Genomic DNA, 18546 nt, shown 5'->3' with positions numbered 1-18546 from the left:
TCAGACACTTGACACTACTAGCTGTGTGACCTCGGCCAAGTCATTTAACCCTCATTGCCCCACCAAACCAAACCAAACCAAACCAAACCAAACCAAACCAAAAAAGAGATAGCAAGGCTCCAGTTAAGACATCAGACTGAGAAAGCAGGTAAAGAATAAAACCATTCTTGTGATGATCAACTGTGATACACTTGGCTCTTCTCAGCAGTGCAATGATCCAAGACAATTCCAAAGAACTCATAATAGAAAATGTTCTCCATATCCAGAAAAAAAGAACTGGATTCTGAATGCAGATTGAACCATAATGTTTCTACTTTTTGGCTGTTTTCTTTCTTTCTTTTTTTGAGGTTTTCCCCTTGTATTCTGATTCTTCTTTCACAATATGATTAATGCAGAAATATGGTTAATGTGATTGTACATAAATAACCTATACCAGATTGCTTTCTGTCTTGGGGAGGAGGGAGGGAAGAGAGAGTGGGAGAAAAATTTGGAACTCAAAATCTTATGAAAACAAACGTTGAAAACTACCTTTATAAGTAACTGGAAAATAATAAAATACTTTTATGATAAAAAAAAGAATAAAACTAGTCTTAAAGCACTTTGCAAACATACAAAGTCAAAAGTAGTGCTCAAAAAAGAATTGTAGATAAAAAGCAATTTTTTTTCAAATTGAAAGCTTTCTCTCTGATCTATAGAACCTCAAAATAATCCACGAAGAAGTTGACACAAAACACTGATCATATAAATCCTCTATTCTTATAAAAAGGCACAGAAACATAACACTTTTTAGTGCAACACTCATTCCAGTGTCTAACAAGAGAGTTGTTTCCTCTCAGCTTGTGTTTGGGGAAAAGGGTTTGCGGTATTTGCACTGGATCCAAACTCGATACATTGTCAGCTGTTTCCCTCGGTTTACTTGCAGTCGGTGATCTACCATGTTCTGAACTTTTTCCAATCCAGCAGTAGTGAACAGCGTATCTAGTTCATCTGGTTTAGGAAAGATAACATTGGCAAAATTGTTTGTCCAACAGAAAAACATTCAGTCCACCATACCTCATATAACCTAAAATCTTATGATTTTCCTATGATAAAATGCCTGCTCTTTCTTCCGCAAATATGAACACAAGTCAATGGTCTCCAAAAATTTGGATTATGCACTTCCATTATGTGTTTATTTACAAATTAAATACACATACTAATCAAGTATTCATTTTTAAAAAATGAGATAAAGATGATATAATGCTTGATTTTAGTGGTGTTATGGAGTCCCTGGAATAGGAAAATCACTTTGGCAGCTGTGTGGACAATAGGTTGGAGAGGGAAGAGACCATAACATAAGCAGGAAGATTGATTAAGAGGCTACTGTAAAGGATAAGGTGATAAGTGGTGAGAGCTAAACTAGGGTGATGGTCATGTAGACAGTGAGGAGGGGACAGATGAGAGAGAAGAGTAGTTAAAGGAGCAATGGATTTGGAAGTCAGGAAGACCTAACTCCAAATCTATATCAAACACTATCAGGTAACTAGAAAAATCACCTAACCTCTTTGTGCCTCTGTGCCCTCATCTGTGATATCGGGGTTTAGGCTCAGTGGTCTCTAAGGTCCCTTCTAGCTCTCTATAGTCCTATATGGAGCTAGAAATGACAACATCTGGAAAATGACTGGATATATGGGATGAGAGTCATGAATTTAAGATGTCACCTAGGTTGTGAACCCGGATAACTAAAAGGATAGTGGTGTGCTTGATGATATGAAGTAAGTTTGGAAGAGCAGGGTGCCAGGTACAGTCAGAGTAGGGTGCTCTTCCTCCCCTTTATTTTCCCTTCACTTCTCCTCCAACTTCAGTTCATTCCACTGGACTGCTGGGAAGGAAGAACAATATGGCTGTTCCCATTACCCCGATGAGCCAGGAATCACTGGTGGCAATTCTTTTGGTGATACAAAGGACCATCAAACCTTACCATTTGACTTGTTGGGATGTCTCAACCTGTAGGCACTTCCATATACCCTGCTGAAGCACTTTAAGGATCTCTGGATCTTACCATGTACCTCACTGCTGAACCTTTACAATTTCTGGACCTTTCTATGCCCTGAAGCTGAATTTTCTTACATGTGTTATTTCCCCCATTAAATCATGAGTTCCTTGAGGATGGGGATTGTCCTGATTTTTCTATTTGTATCACCAGCACTTAGCACATAGTAAGCTCTTAAGTGGATTTTCATTCATTCATGTAGCAAGATTGGTGATACAGATCTTCACAGCAGAGGAAGAAGGCCAAAGTGGGGAGGTGTTAAGGGAAAGGGGGAGATGTGGCTTTGTAGAAACAAGCCCTGAGATTTGTTATCATGAGGAGGATGGGATGCTACTCATCTTCCCAATCTTTAATCCACAGCCCCCACTTTGGAGACCACTGCTCTAAGTATACACACCCTTATTTGGCTGAGATTAGAACTCTGTTAATGTATAAATGAGTAAAACCATGCGTAAACTCTATAAATGTACAAAACTTGTGTAAATACATTTGTTGTAATTATAGTAAAGTAAATCCTTACTAGGGCAGAGGAAACAGAGCAATCAACAGGGGGAAAGAGACTGGCAGAGAGAAGGAAAAGATAGATGGGGCAAATGAATTTTTAAAAAGTTTACAAGCAGGAGTTGAAGAGGGACTATTTCTAAGTTGGAGGTATCTATAGGTAAGGAACTCTGTGGTTGTAGAATTTAGGAGATAACAATTAGTTGTTTCCATAAAAACAACTTTTATTTGAAACTAGAGTTATTACTGATGCCCAGGAGCCTACCTTAGCCAAAACACCTGAACTAAGGATGATATAGGCTGGGGAGATGGGTGTCAAATATGTTAGAACCAGAAATACCAGGTCAATATGATTATTTCAGTTCTTTCTTTTTTTGGGGGTGGGGTGGGGCAATGAGGGTTAAGTGACTTGCCCAGGGTCACACAGCTAGTTTCAATTCAATTTAGCAAACCTTTTCTAAGTGTCTACTATGTGTATTAAGTGATACAGATACTAGGACAGCCATCACAAACGGTCCCTGCCCAGAAGGAGCTTACATTCTATTTGAGGTCGAATCAATTGAACAGTTAAATAAATACAAAGTAATTTGAGAAGGAAGAGAACACTAACAACTAGAGGGATCAAGAAAGGCTTTTCATAAAAGGTAGCACATGAGTAGTATGATTCATGAAATGTTGTACCGAGCAGAATGAGTGACTCTAACTTACAAACCTGCAGATTGTTTTAACTGTCCAATACTTCTTACTGCAGCAAAAGGTTTTACATTCAAAAAGGCTGAGAGGGTTATAATGTGCTAGTGATATACTATGGAGAACATGGCTCATGGAATTATGCTTTGAATGCTTTCACTATACATAACTTGCGTCCCTATAAAAGCTTACCTCTTTTTTTTTTTTTTTAAATAGGGGGAAGATGGCAGGGAATGATTTATGAGGCCATTAGAAGCTGACAGGTCAAAGTACAATGAAGGAGCCTCTGTGAAGAATCCTATCTTTAATAGCTGGAAAGGACCTTGGAGATCTTGTTTTATAGATAAGGAAACTGACTCAGGTTGATGCAGGTAGAAGGAGGAAAGTTTTTTCTGGCCACTTGGAGGACAGAGTTTCTGACTGTATCATGTCTCTCTCATTAATTATCTCATTAACTGTGGGCCTAGGATGTCTGAGAAGTTGTGGGGACCATGAAGTGTGCAAACCTAAAACCATATACAGCCGTGAAAAGAGAAACTTCACTGTTGCTCAGCCAATAACAAAGAAAATAGATGCTTATGGACACAGGGCAGCATGTCGGCCAATATAATGGGAACCCAATGATCACCTAAAATGAAGGAAAGTCAGTAACCTCAGGGTCCAAAGCAAGACTGAGCAATACCTGTACGTGATACAGGGTATGGGGGGGGAAGGAGGAAGAGGATGTTTAGGGGAAAAGGGAAGAAGTGGATGGTTAGGAGGAAGGGACTCAGGAAGAAAGGGAAAAGAAAGTAGAAACCAGGAAAAGAGGAGTTCGAGAAAGAAGAGAGAGAAAAAGAACAAGCTGATGATAATGGTGGGAGTAGCACCAATAGCTGCTTAAGGTAACAGTCACTGATACCAGTGGCACAGACTGCTTCACTTCCGGTATAGAATTCTAATTCCATTAGAAAAGATCTGTCGGCATATTCATTTGTACCTCCTGTCTTGAGTTCCTGGGTCATTACATAATTCTAACAGTTAAATATCTGCAGAGCATCCGTGGTCTGTTTCAGTTATGAGAGTCAAAGAATCTTTTGTATAAGAGAGTAAAGTTGAAAACGTTTCATACCTTGTGTGAAGAAGTAAACTCTGGTACCATCGCCTCTCACATAAAAATTTTCAGACAAACATCGACCTGAAGAAGAGATTGATATGTTGTAAAGGTCACTTGGCTAATTACTAATAACTGTGCAAGAAGATTTTTTTTCCCAAGCAGAGAACATATTTTTCTTGGCTCCACAGGATAGTCTGCTATCTTTTCCCCTACAAAGGACAAGATAGGCTCGAGAACAGAGTAGACCAATAGATGTAATTTAAAAAACTGAAGTGTCCAGAAATACCTGTTTTGAATCGGAGTTGAGCCATGTCATAACGGCCATAATCTCGCAAGAGAATCATCCCTCCTGGTTTCAAGAGATAGCTCAGTCGGTTGATGGCATTCTGCATCCTAGGCAAATGAGGGGAAAGGAAAGAAAGGGGAAAAAGGCAATAAAGAAAATTAAGTTCTCCTTAATGACAGGGCATTCACTTTATTCAACACTTTAAAAATACAATAGAGCCCCCCTCCCCCCCTTTTTTTTTAGTGAGGCAATTGGGGTTAAGTAACCTGCCCAGGGTCACACAGCTAGTAAGTGTTAAGTGTCTGAGGCCAGACTTGAACTCAGGTACTCCTGACTTCAGGGCCGGTGCTCTATCCACTGTGCCACCTAGCTGCCCAGAGCCCCTTTATAATACGAACCATTCTACGATTTTAGTTTTTATCTCTGATCTAGGCAGAATCAGGGTACATAGAGATTTCTTTGGTGGCAAATGCTTCCCAAATACACCCACTGGCCCATGGCTACCTAGCAGGAAGCATAAAAGGTTAGAGGGTAACTGCATCCTTCCCTAGGATCAGGCTCACTTTGGTGTTTGATTATGAGAGGGACATAGGGATATGACCCTCCACTGAGATGGAAAGTGACCCCCCCTTCAGCCTAGTGATCTGATCTCAAAGTCTTAAAGCCCCTTAGAGCCCCCATTTCTCTCTCACTCTGTTTTTTTTCTCTAGAGAGAGGCAATAACGGGAAACTACTATCCCCCTTTCTAAATATAGGCATATCAACTTAAAAATTGCTTCATAGGTTCTGCACCGAGATATTATGTAGATATAATAAGTTGTTGCTGAAACAGGAAATTTTGCAAAATAACCTATGACTGAACCCCTGAAGTTGGGGCACTCTGACCCAGGAGAAAGACTTATCACTGAACATCCCAGGAGAAAGATTTATCGCTGAACATATAGTATTAACCCAATTACCGCATTTTGTTCAAATTAGATGTCTGTAAAGAGTATAAAAACTGCTTGGTTTCCTAATCTCGGTGTCACACCTGGTTGTCCCAGTGAGTGTGGTACACCTTTCTTTCCAAAGAAATAAAATCAGTGCTTTGGTCTCCTTTCTCCTCGAGTCTCTATTACAGGGGTCAATGGGTGTACTTCCCATCCCACTCAATTATTTAGGTCACTATCTTGAACTACATGACCTTCTTGATTGTTGATCCCTTAACTCAACCTCTGAGGCCTTCTTGTCCTAATCTGTCTTGACTAACCCTCTGGCTCCTAAGCTTTTGGCTCACCACCACCAACAGAAAACAAGAAATCTCCCTACCCTCCACTGCTATACCACTTGGCATTCAGACTCATGGTATACATCTGACCATCATTAACTACAAACTCCTTGGCCTCTGTCTTGTTTTAAAGGGTTTCTAAACCCCTGACTTGCTCTGCCTCTGCCAGCCAGTGTCCTCCACTCTTGGCCTAGCTCCAAACCTATTCTACGTAGATAGCTCATGTCCTGTCTGGCTATTACTCCCCACACATCAGAAATAGGAATAATATGTCTTATAGATATACATTCTTACATCAGGCACATATTGATGTTTCAGAGAACATTAATTGTTCTATTGTACATGAATGAAATGATGTCGTTAACCTTGCCATGAGAGAGTTCTAGTGTAGTTTTCAAAGAGATCAAATATGAGAAAATGTAAATGCTTTCTAACTACTTTAAGATTCAATTCAAAATTAGTGCTTTGATAAGAAGCTAAATTAATTTAAAATATCTAAAGTTCAATGTAGATTATCTAAATTAACTGGAAAATACCTAAAGGCAGTGATAATTATCTAAAAGACAGGCTAAATCTATTATCTGTGGGAATTTCTTTTCTTATACTTTCAAAACTTCCATTATCTAGAAAGGTTAAACCAAGATAGCACAAAAAGTCAAATACTGACTCTTGTAGTTAATGGTTAGAGAGCCATAGGTCCAAAGGAAGGTGAATCCCCCGATATAGAATGAGATTAAAATGCCACCCTTCATGGTTAAAATTTACAAGAATCCATAAGATGAGATGAGCTATTCACATGAAACCCTCACTTGCCCAACAGTCAATCTGGGGGCATGTAAATGAGATTAGGCTTATACTTTGAAAAGCAGCCAATATGATGCATTCAATGGGAAATAAATTATTCATTTAGGAATGGGAGCCCTAACGTACACTGTCATGAGCATACTGTATCTGGAGTATTACGTTCAGTTCTGGGTGCCACAGTTTAGGAAGGACATAGAAAGGGCTTGAATTCATGCCATAAGAGGATTGGGTGAAAGAACCGGTGATATTTGGCCTGGGGAAGACTCACAGTAGACACGATAACCTGTTATCAAGCAGCATGCTCCTCCTTCTGCTGTACCTGCTGCTGAGGACCTCACATCACACCCTTCACCAAAAGAAACTGAGGCTATTCACTGAGAGCTCCCTGTTCTACTCTTTCTCATTTCCCTATTTCCCTTAATGTTCCTTACTATCTCCTCTTAGTCTTTAATGAGATGACTCTTCTATTTACTAAGGACATTCCTTCTATACATTCCCTTGACCCCATCATTTTTTATCTCCACCATCAGATAGTTTTTTCCATAATCCACACTCTCTAAACTTTAATCTTCCCCTATATACTGGCTCCTTCAAACATGCCCATTCTCCTCTTCTTAAAAAATAAAAAAATCCTCACTAGATCCTACCATGCCTGACATCTGTGTCCTATACCTCTCTTCCCCTTTTTATTTTTGAATTACACGGAGAGAAAAATATAAAGCGTCAAAGATCCTCAACTGGCCAACTCTTTATAATTTTTTTCTTTCTTTGTAATATTTTATTTTATTTTTTAAGGTTGTATGATTTTTATTTTAAAAGTTACATTCAGGGGCAGTTAGGTGGGGCTGTGGATAAAGCACCGGCCCTGGATTCAGGAGGACCTGAGTTCAAATCTGGCCTCAGACACTTGACACTTACTAGCTGTGTGACCTTGGGCAAGTCACTTAACCCTCATTGCCCTGCAAAACAAACAAACAAACACAAATAAAAGTTACATTCAGGGGAAAAGGAAACCATGTGCATGACATCACAGATGCTCTGTGTACTAGATGTTATCACCCAACTCATCCAGGGTTCAGTAGTGGGGGGGTTGGGTGGGGCTCTATGCCTTCTTGAGGAATATCAAAGATTTACTATTCCTTGGCAATATTAGGGACAGAGCATCAGCTAGTCAGAGAAGGGGTCTCAGTTATTTCATCCCTCCCACAAATTATAGGTTCATCCCCTTTTCCCCAAAGAGTGTAGCCTATGATTTATGATCTTTGGGGTTTTTTTGGTGGGGCAATGAGGGTTAAGTGATTTGCCCAGGGTCACACGGCTAGTAAATGTAAGTGTCTGAGGCTGGATTTGAACTCAGGTCCTCCTGAATCCAGGGCTGGTACTTTATCCATTGCCCCACCTAACTGCCCCCATGATCTTTGTAATATTTTAAAGCATATTAAGGTAGAGAGGAAGCATAACATAATTAGTAACTGACCTTGGGAAGAAAATTCAATTCAATAACCTATTGTTAAGTACCTGTAATATGTTATACAAGTGTATGCACCAGGTCCTATGGTGGGTCCTGGGTATTCAAAGACAGAAGTCAAAACAGTCCTTGACCTCAATGTAAACCATGAGCACACAAATAAGCAGGGGAATGACATGGTCAAGCCAGTGCTTTAGGATATGTGGATGACATACTAGATGCACAGAGACTGACTCGAAGGTTAAGCCTTTGGTACAGTGCCTGCCACAAAGTAGGCACTGAAACATTTGCCAACTATTTTAGTAATTAGGTGAAAAGTGACGTTGCTGGACAAGTGTGTAGATAGGAGGGAAAAGAAATGAGATACTGAAGAAATAGAATCAACAAGATTTGACAACTGATTGGATACGAGAGATGGGGCAGACTGGAGAGATAAAGATGACCTCATAATTTTGAATCTGGGTGACTAGGGGCATATCCAATGAAAATGGGAATGTTAGGAAGACAGGAGACTTTAGGAGGAAAAGAGTTGTTCAAGCCCTCCTCTGAAACATACTAACCATAGGCAAGTTACCACCCTAGGTAGGGTAACATTAAAAAACCTTAAGGTACAGACAAGTTGCTAAACTGCACTGGTGGTTTCCACACTCACCAGGGGTTCCTGACACTGATAAAATCACAGGTCTAGACTAAAAACTAAGAAATTTTTTATCCATATGTCCAACAAAATATTGTGCTTAAGGATAGATAGTTGGAAGAGGAGAATTTTGTATTAGTTTTACTTTAGGTCTGATTTGAGCAGATACCCTAAGCAGAGAGCAAAACTCCAGAAGTGGATATTTTATTTATGGCCCTTTGAGTACCTCACCCTACCCCAATTTCTAATTTATATTTGAAAAACTTTGGTCAACTTTTCCAAATTCATAATTGCCATTAACCCAAAGTGCCATATGACTATTATCTAGCCTACAGAATATAGTAGGCTACTCCACAAATTAAGGAACCTGAAAAGCCAAATACTCAAATGTCACTGAGTAAAAGCCACAAGGTAAGGAGGGAGCCACAAGGCCTTGAGAGGGGGAAAAAAAAAAAAGGCACGCAAAAAATGGACTTGCTTTCTACTATAAAAAAGTTGACTGGGGCAGCTAGGTGGCGCAGTGGATAAAGCAGCGGCCCTGGATTCAGGACTCCCTGAGTTCAAACCCAGCCTCAGACACTTGACATTTAACTAGCTGTATGACCCTGGGCAAGTCACTTAACCCTCATTGCCCTGCAAAAACAAAAACAAACAACCAAAAAAAAAAGTTGATTACGGTTTTTCTCCCTTAATTTGTCCCATGGGTTCAATGACAACATCTAACAGGTGACTCTCAAATGTATTTATCTACCTCTAGCTGGATGTTCTGCCAATATCCCACTCATTATGTCTAAAATGGAATTCATTAACTTTTTTCTAAACTTGTTCCTTCTCTAAAATTTCCGGTTTCTGTTGAGGGCACTAGCAATTCCCAGTCTTCTAAAATCTGCAAACCTGGAGTTATCCTCATTTCTTCTTTCTTCCTCAACCTTCATATCTGATCAGTTGTCAGAGGGATTAACTCCACCATCTTTACAAAATGGGACTGAGATTTTAGAATGCTTAATATTGTATGGCAAGGGTCAATGACATAGCATTTATCTTAAAGGACGCATACAAGGATACCCAAAAAAGTTGTTTGAAACCATTTCTTCTCAAGCTCCCAACTCCTGGTCCACCTTCTTCTTTCCAAGTCTGAGTATCACACAGCTAACATAAATCAGGAGGGAAGGACTCAAAGCCAGATCTTCCCGACTCCAAGACTGGCTTTCTGTTCCCTATGCCACACTGTCTCTCAAGATATGACAATAACAGATGCTCTTTACATAGCACTTGATAGTTTATAAATCCCTTCACTTATTTGCAAGGTTTTAATGATGGACTTGTAAAGAAGACACACTTAAGGGTTCTGTTGTTTCCTCCACAGTTCCAGGGGCAGCTAGAAGGGGGAAATGACAATGGCTAAGACTCATTGCCTCTAGAGATAATATTTGATTTATTTTCAATCGAGAGTCCCCAAATATACTAAGTTTTATAGAGATGACATGATCAACAAGCAGAGTTTTGTCTTTGTGACCCATGAAAGAGCTCCCTACTTCAGAAAGATCCAAGACTTACTTGTCTGGGACAATTGATGAAAGGACAAAGATGAGAATAATGATATCAAGACTCTCTCTGGGCATCGGGTAACTCTTATCCTCATCACACAGATCATGAACGAAGGCAAAACATCGAGAAGGATCATAGTCTGAATTTGTCTGTAGCAACATTTTCAATGGGGGACAAAAAGGATGGAAATGTTAACAGTAACCTTGAGAAACATGCCTTGCCGGAAATTCAGTGACTCCCTGTTGAACGGATGCTCTAATGCTTACACCAAGAGGGAGCAGACCTGTGATTTCATTGGTAAAGGCAACTCCTTGGTGAGGAGACTCCATCTACTAAAGCAAGTCAGCATTTTCTCTGCAAAATACAGTATAAAAGAGTTGCCTGGAACACTGAGAAGTGACTTGCCCAGGGTTAAAAAGCAGATACACGTGGGAGGCAGGACTTGAATACAGATCTTCTTAGTTTCAAGGCTGGCTCTCTACTGTGCCATGTTGCCTCTCTGTAATGCTTATAAGAAGTAACTTAGGGAACTTAGTCGGGGGTATGGGCTAGTAAGAGGGTAAAGGAAAACACTTTAGATTAAGAGGGCATTGGTAATTCCCAAACTAAACTCCTTTAGCTCCCTAATCTGCTCATCTAACCCAATGTTGAATTTGATGCAACAGGAGGTGAGATCTGGAAAAACAATGACAGTTCAGTAAAAGAAGGACATCTGCTTTTTTTCATGAATACACATGAAAATGTTCAAAGCTAAAAAAGATTTGACTGTCCTTAGTCTTTTAAGTATTTCTACCTGCAAAATATTACAGAAAACCATAACATTTGCTAAGAAAATCAACTTCTATGTGGTAAATATACATTTAGTTATTAAAGAGGACACCTTTTGTCAACTTCTGTATAATATATATACAATGATTTACTTATCAAAGAAGCTAAGACACCTTTTGCTACTATATTGTATTACTCAATTGTAAACTCTCGAATACAGGACCATATTTTATTCATTTTTCTCTCTCTCTCAAGAATTGTGAACATAATAGGCACCCTTAATGAAATTTTATTAAGCTAAATAACATTTTAATCACAAAATTTCAGAGATGACTATGTAGAGAGTATTTGGCCTAATCCCTCCTTTTTGAGAAGGAAACTGAGGCCCAGAGAGGTTGGCACAAAGTAGGTGCTTAATAAATGTTTCTTGATTGACTGATCAAAGCTACACAGTGAGCTAACAGCAGAGATAGTTTCATGTTCTTTTTATGGCAACACACCATTCTGGTTTGTAGCAAATGGGGGTCTTAATCTACCATGCAAAGAGTTAAGCAGATACCTTTTCTATTTTTAAGCCCTACTATAAAGAGAACATTGTAAAGTACCTTAATATTTAATAGATTTATCTCTTCCTTCAAAACAGGCAAAAGCTGCTGATATGTAACATTCCACTTACCTGGACAAGATCTACAGCTGTGGTAGAAAAGTCACAACAATATACAAAGAGTCCTGGGTCACTAAAATAAGCAAAAGAAATAGAAATGACATGTTTGTTTGGGATTTTTTGGCCATCAGTTGCTAGGATGCTAGATATATTTCTATCTAATACACAATTACTAATTAGACAAAGCAGGTGACATAAAAGTAGATAAACTGGCCAAAATTTCCACTTACTTTTCCCCTTTCTTGGGTTCTAAAAACTGATACATGTGGGGGCAGCTAGGTGGCACAGTAGATAAAGCACCGGCCCTGGATTCAGGAAGACCTGAGTTCAAATATGACCTCAGACACTTGACACTTACTAGCTGTGTGATCCTGGGCATGTCACTTAACCCTCATTGTCCCACCCCAAATAAATAAATTAATTTAAATTAAAAAAAAAAAAAGAACTGATACATGTGATGGCAGCAGATACAAACTAGTTACTGTCATGGCCATTAAGTTCTATTCTGATTAAAATTCTTGTTTATAATCTCTGAAGTCTTGTGTCTTGTAGGGCCAAGTTACCTACAAGTTACATACAATCAGAGCGATTCTCTTTAGGGTGTTTGCTGTATTACACATCTATAACTTACTGGTCATTCTCAAACCTGAGTTACCTTTTTATCACTTCACAACAGTTGCAGATGAAATTAACAATAACTAAAATCCATTTTACTCCAATTTATAAAACACTAACCATTCAAGCTAAAGGCAATTTACTCCACATGCTCAAAAGACACAGCAAATTAAATGTTCTAAGATCATATGTATTTAAACATTACAAATCATAACTACAATATGATTCCTTGCTTTCTTATAATTGGTCACTGCCTAGTATATCGAAAATGCAGCGTTGTCTTCCTCACTCATGCCTAGATCTTTTTTTCATGCACAGACTTCAATGAGTGTGACGCACAACTTCTATCCTAGCAATGTGACAATAACTCAGTTTATCAATCTGATGCTGACCTAATGTCTTGGAGGGCAGTGACTATGATTTTCTTTGTTCAGCGAGTCCCCCTTTATTAAGCATATAGCGAATGTGACTAAAAAATAACCAACTAAACAAAAAACATCAGGATGATCCAGCTAGTAGAATATGTTTTGAGCAAGTCTGGTATTATAGGGAAGAGAGAATTACTTCTAGGGGCACAGGCGGTATACGAGACCTGAAATCGACGGAGAACAAAAGACTTGGGGAAAGGAGGGTGATTCCTCACTTTTTGTGGCAAACAGGGAAGGAGCAAATTAGGGAAGAGTCTTTACCACCTCCACTTAAGGTACAGGATCCTTAGGCTAGCTGTCTAGGGTAAAAAATCTTTTAAAAGGGGCAGCTAGGTGGCACAGTAGATAGAGCACTGGCCCTGAATTCAGGAGGACCTGAGTTCGAATCTGACCTCAGACACTTGACACTCACTAGCTGTGTGACCCTGGGCAAGTCACTTAACCCTCATTGCCTCCATGCCCCCCCCCCCAATCTGGAAAAACAATACATTAATTTCTGGACTTGGTAAAACGACATTAGGGCACTGAAAAGAAACTCATTTTCTATCTTTGCTATCATATTCAAACTTTACAACACTTACTTGTTAGTATGTAAAATTGGAAAGACTGTGTTTCCCACACCACAGCCAACCTACAGAGGGAAGAATTGTTCATGAATTCATGAAAGTTTCAAATTATTCTACTGATTTACCCACTACAATTATAAGGTACTTTCACAAGTAGTCTTTCTTTTTTCTACTTTTCTCACCACCCTTCTCCTGACACTGACTTGTGGCAGATGTAATCAGCATTTCTGAAAGTTGATTACTAAACCACAATTTGATCTTGGGCATTGAGAAGACGTAGGCCTAAAGGACAACAGTGGACACTCTAGGCAAAAAGAGTTGGTACAGAACAGAGTGAAGTTATCTTTCACTTTAAGGAACAGATAAGCATTCTACAAAATTGGCTCTAAAACAAATCTCATTTTTCTAATAACTTTCATTATATATTCAGAAATACAGCCTCACAGAAAAATCCCTAATAAACTGGACTGAAATTTTTGGGCAAGTATTTCTGGCCAGCTCTACAAAGTATCAGGTACTGGGAATTATTTTACTACCCAGATACTTTCACGATTTCAGGATCTTCCTTCACTTACAATCCAATTTTAGATGGAAGAAATGTTACCTATGCCTGGGAAACCCTAATAGTATCTTTTAAGGTCTTAGAACTATACATGGTACAGGGCAGAAATTACTTCCAAGGCTTGCAAACCCTCCTTAGGACTTCACATTTCTGGACAGCACTGACTTGGGACTAGTTACACGACTGAGATAACACAACATACAATCTTGTTGTAGTACCACTTTAGTTAATGGCATTTGATGGTTTTGACCATAAAGTTTCAGTAGGCAGAAGAGAAACTTGACTTTATAAATAACTTTAAGGGGGAGATGCAGGTGGGTGATGGATAGGACACAGTATCAACAGAATTTATAAAAGCAAATGGACTTTTTGGAGCAAAAAATGTTCTCTGATGCTTGTTTGAATTTAGTTTAGCTCTAAAATTTTGGGGCTGGTTATAGGGTATCCCAAAAGTCTTATTGCCGTTTGAATAGTTTTTAAACTTACGCTATTAAAGTTTTTTTTTTTTTTGCAGGGCAATGGGGGGTTAAGTGACTTGCCCAGGGTCACACAGCTAGTAAGTGTCAAGTGTCTGAGGCTGGATTTGAACTCAGGAACTCCTGAATCCAGGGCTGGTGCTTTATCCACTGTGCCACCTAGCTGCCCCTGCTATTAAAGTTTTAATAGCTTAAAACTGCACTAAGACTTCTGGGAAACCCTCTATATTTGAAGGCAGTCCGCTCCAGAATAGAATTACCTCTAAAATTTTAGTCAGGTCATGTCTGGCTCATTTTCATTTCATTTCATTTTATTATTATTTTTTTTTGGGGGGTGGGGTGGGTCACTTTCATTTTAAAAGATCCCAAAGTTTTTAAGATGAATGTCAAAAATTGTTGTTGTTGGTTTTTTTTACATGTAATTGGGAGGAAATAAAATACTAAATAAAATTTAAAAAAAAAGAAAAAAGAAAAGATTTCAAATATACAAGACTGCTATGAGTATCAACCCAGGGGCTTAAGCCTCGCTAATTTTTGTCACTGCCATCATCAAATAGCAGCGGTATTCAGTCTACCATTATGTGTAGTGTTATCATAAAAGTTTCATTATTTAAAACTAAGTTTGATGCATGAGTTACCTCTAGTATTCGGTAGGTGGCAGAGGCACCTGGAAAGCTGTCAGTATTTATATCCAGATGACAGAGTTTTTGAGTTGCCTCCTCTGTGGGGTGCTTCTGATCCTTCTGATCCAGGCTGTGTGAAGAGGCCTTGTGCTTCTCTTGAGTATTAGATCCTATTTCTCCAAGTCCATCTCCACAACCTCTGTGTTCAGTTATTTCATGGTTCTTCATGTTACTTTGGTTCTGGTGAGGGGTCAATTCAGGAAATTCAGTAAAAAGCCAGTGTCTATCTTTGAAAAACCCATTTTCATGGATTTTGTAGAAGTTATTCCAGTATTCATGTGCATTGACTTCATACTCAACTGGAAAGAGAAAAAGACAATTATAACTCATTTGTATACGGTGCTTTAAGATTTACAAAGCGTTTTTCTCAAAACAAAGCTGTCATAAAAATCCATCTTACAAATATTTGATATCTAATTGAATTAATTTACTTATGGACACAAAAGGCCTCCCCCAATACTGTTAAAAATTAACAGGCCCTCAAATTACTTCAGATTAAAAAAAAAGTAAACAGAGACAGTGAAACTTTGGCTAAAGGGGAAAATGCCCTTGTGAGAAATAAAAAGTTACCAAATCAAAGAATGTAAGAAAATAAAAACAGCACAGGTTGCAGAAAAGGTGCCTTTTCTTTAAAAGAGTCCTGGGGATTGATTTTTTACCCTATTACCCAAAGCACGAACACCCTGTTTTTACTTTATCAGACTCTACTCTCCCTTCCTTTACTTAGTTTTATCTCCCTGTTAAAACTGGGATTCTTTTTACCTACCTGGCAGAACTTTTCTAGGTTTTAAGCTTTTAAGCTCTTAGACCCAACTTTCTTCCAGGGTTTGATGGTAAATGCCAGCTCTAATACAACATTCTATTTTCCAAGAACTTTGAAAGATTTTAGAACTCTGATCAATGCACTGACAAACATGACTGAAAATTAAGCATACTACCTACCTCCTACCAAAGAGGTCATGATCTTTTTTTTTTTTAAAGTGAGGCAATTGGGGGTTAAGTGACTTGCCCAGGGTCACACAGCTAGTAAGTGTTAAGTGTCTGAGGCCAGATTTGAACTCAGGTCCTCCTGAATCCAGGGCTGGTGTTCTATCCACTGTGCCATCTAGCTGCCCCTGAGGTCATGATCTTAAAGTACAGAATGGGGTAATTATTTTTGGACAGGGCCATTTGATTATGCATATGCTATGAGGGTTTCCCAGCCCTTATTGTAAGTTCAACGGAGGAAGGAGAGAAAATAAATGTTCTTAATCCTATTTTCTAAGGATATTTCATACTTTAACACTGCTATTTCTTCTGACTGGTATTAAGGAAAAATATAAAGTTTACCTGTTCCCCTCAATTGGCTGGGACCTGAAGGCTTAATAAATAAAATACTTATGAAGTAATCTTCCACTTTTTAATCCAGGCTGGCACATAGAGAAAACAAATTTTCAAAGTAGATTGTTCAAGTGACTAAGTAGGTCAAATAACATTAATTTGCATCTACAAACAAAGCTAAGGAGAGCCCAGGAGAAGGCAACTTTCTTTGTATTCCTAGGGTTCAGCACAGTGCTTAATATATACTTGTTGATGAAGGTAACTCAAACTCAATTCGGATAAAAGCTAAAGATGTGATCCTGCCGACACCAAGACTTTTTTTTTCTCTTTAATACAAACACAAAAAACTAGTATGTATAACAATTGGACAGAATTTCCTATTCTATAGCAAATGATTTGACTACACTAGAAAACTATCATAAGAGTGAGCATGATTAGTGTAAAAGTATCAAACTCTGAATGTAACACTTCGAAGTGCTCCCAAACCAGATTAAAATGTAATTGGGAAATACTTAATAAAACAAATAAAAATACAATAAAACATAATGTTAATATGTGGTTTCTAAGTCAACATGCACCTTGCTCTCCTTCCTATGAGTTTAACACTACTGACTTAGGAGACAGGGCACCGGGTTTGGGCTCAAAGTCTCAGATATTTATTGGCAGTGTGACCCTGGGTAAATCATTTAATCTCTCAATACTTAAGTTTCCTTATCTGTAAAAAAAAAAAAAGTGCGTGCGTGTGTGCGCGTGTGTGTGAGATTCAAGGTCCTCTAGAGCCCCCTTTCAGTCTAAATCTAGGATTCTATAAAAATAAATAAAGACAGGGGCAGCTAGGTGGTGCAGTGGATAAAGCACTGGACTTGGATTCAGGAGGACCTGAGTTCAAATCCAGGCTCAGACACTTGACACCTACTACCTGTGTGACCCTGGGCATGTCACTTAACCCTCACTGCCCTGCCCCCCCCCAAATAAATTTAAAAAAACCGTAAAGACACAATACCTAACCTTGAAGTACTTACAATTTAAAGGGGATGGGGGTGGGATAAAACGATGTAAATAAAGACCAAAGAAGAATGTATAATAGGAACAGAATTTTGAAAATTCAAAAACTGAAGGAAGTAGAAGGAAAACTAGTTCAAGGAAGGCTGGATTCAGGGACGCTGCACAATTAAACCCTGAAGAGTACGCTGGATTTTAACTGGCTAAGGGGAAGAGAGAATGAGGGAGTGAGGTACTGTGTGTGTATATGTAAGTGACATGCTACTTGCCGGCCCATGCCCCACCCTTTTAAGTTACACGACCCTCGGGAGTCCGAGCTCAAGGCCATTGGGGGCCGGCCAGCACCTTGCTTTTCAGGAGGCACCCGCTGGGTGCTGTTCTCCCGGACTCTCCTCTCAGCCGCCGCCTCCTGCTCTTCGGACCACTCCACGTTGTCCCTAAAGGAGAAAAGCAAACGGATGGTTTCAGGGATCCACGGGGCCAACCCTCCCCGCTCCATCTGACTGCGCTGCAGGACCCCCTGGGAAAGAGGGATTCCCGGGTCAACTGCACGTGACTGCTGGCCAGAGGGACCAGCCGGAGGCTCGGGCAGCCGCTAGGACGGTCTCCATGGAGATGCTGGGAGAGGGCAGAGGTTGGGGAAGGGGAGGAGAAGGAAAGGGGGTGGGCTGGATGTGAGGAAGGCTGTTACCAGGCATTATGGTGAAAAACACGGGCCGGATCGTTCAAGAACCGATTGCCAAACTGTACTCTCTTCCCGCCGGTAGCAGCGGAAACATCTCCTGGACAACAGTCAGCCATGATGCAGGAAGCGGAAATCCTTCCACTTCCCTGGAGTGAAGGCCACTAAAAGCCATCCTGGGCGAGCCAGATAGCTGGAGGGCCGAGCGCAGGCGCAGAAGCAAGGTGACTGGGCGGGAAAAGGAAGACGAAGAGTCTAGGGCCTGATTGGAGCAATAAGAGGAAGTACGGGTACCCTTAGTGGAAATAGGGCGGGGCTGACTCCATCCTTTTCTTGGCTTGCCTTCCGGTTTGCTTGAGCCCCGCCTATCGGGGAAAGCCCTGGGTGGAGTCAGACTCCTCCTTGGGGAAGTTTGACGTGGCGTAGGAGTGGCCGCTAAATCAAAAAAACA

At 39.8% G+C, this 18546-nt stretch overlaps 1 protein-coding gene across 1 annotated transcript; it reads right to left on the bottom strand.

The window, feature by feature from the left end:
- Nucleotides 1-737: 737 nt before the first annotated feature.
- METTL2A (methyltransferase 2A, methylcytidine) lies at nt 738-18300 on the bottom strand. The gene is made up of 9 exons (XM_044004418.1): nt 18105-18300; nt 17759-17850; nt 15047-15390; nt 13386-13435; nt 11774-11834; nt 10339-10478; nt 4606-4712; nt 4335-4400; nt 738-987 (listed from the first exon to the last, which is right to left on the bottom strand). Exons 1-9 carry the CDS (start codon nt 18212-18214, stop codon nt 833-835), a joined length of 1125 nt encoding a protein of 374 aa, XP_043860353.1. The 5' UTR covers nt 18215-18300; the 3' UTR covers nt 738-832.
- Between the last annotated feature and the right edge of the window lie 246 nt (nt 18301-18546).

This window comes from Dromiciops gliroides, chromosome 4 (genome assembly GCF_019393635.1).
Source record: "Dromiciops gliroides isolate mDroGli1 chromosome 4, mDroGli1.pri, whole genome shotgun sequence".
Lineage (NCBI taxonomy): Eukaryota > Metazoa > Chordata > Mammalia > Microbiotheria > Microbiotheriidae > Dromiciops > Dromiciops gliroides.
This window is presented reverse-complemented; position numbering and strand designations above follow the sequence as displayed.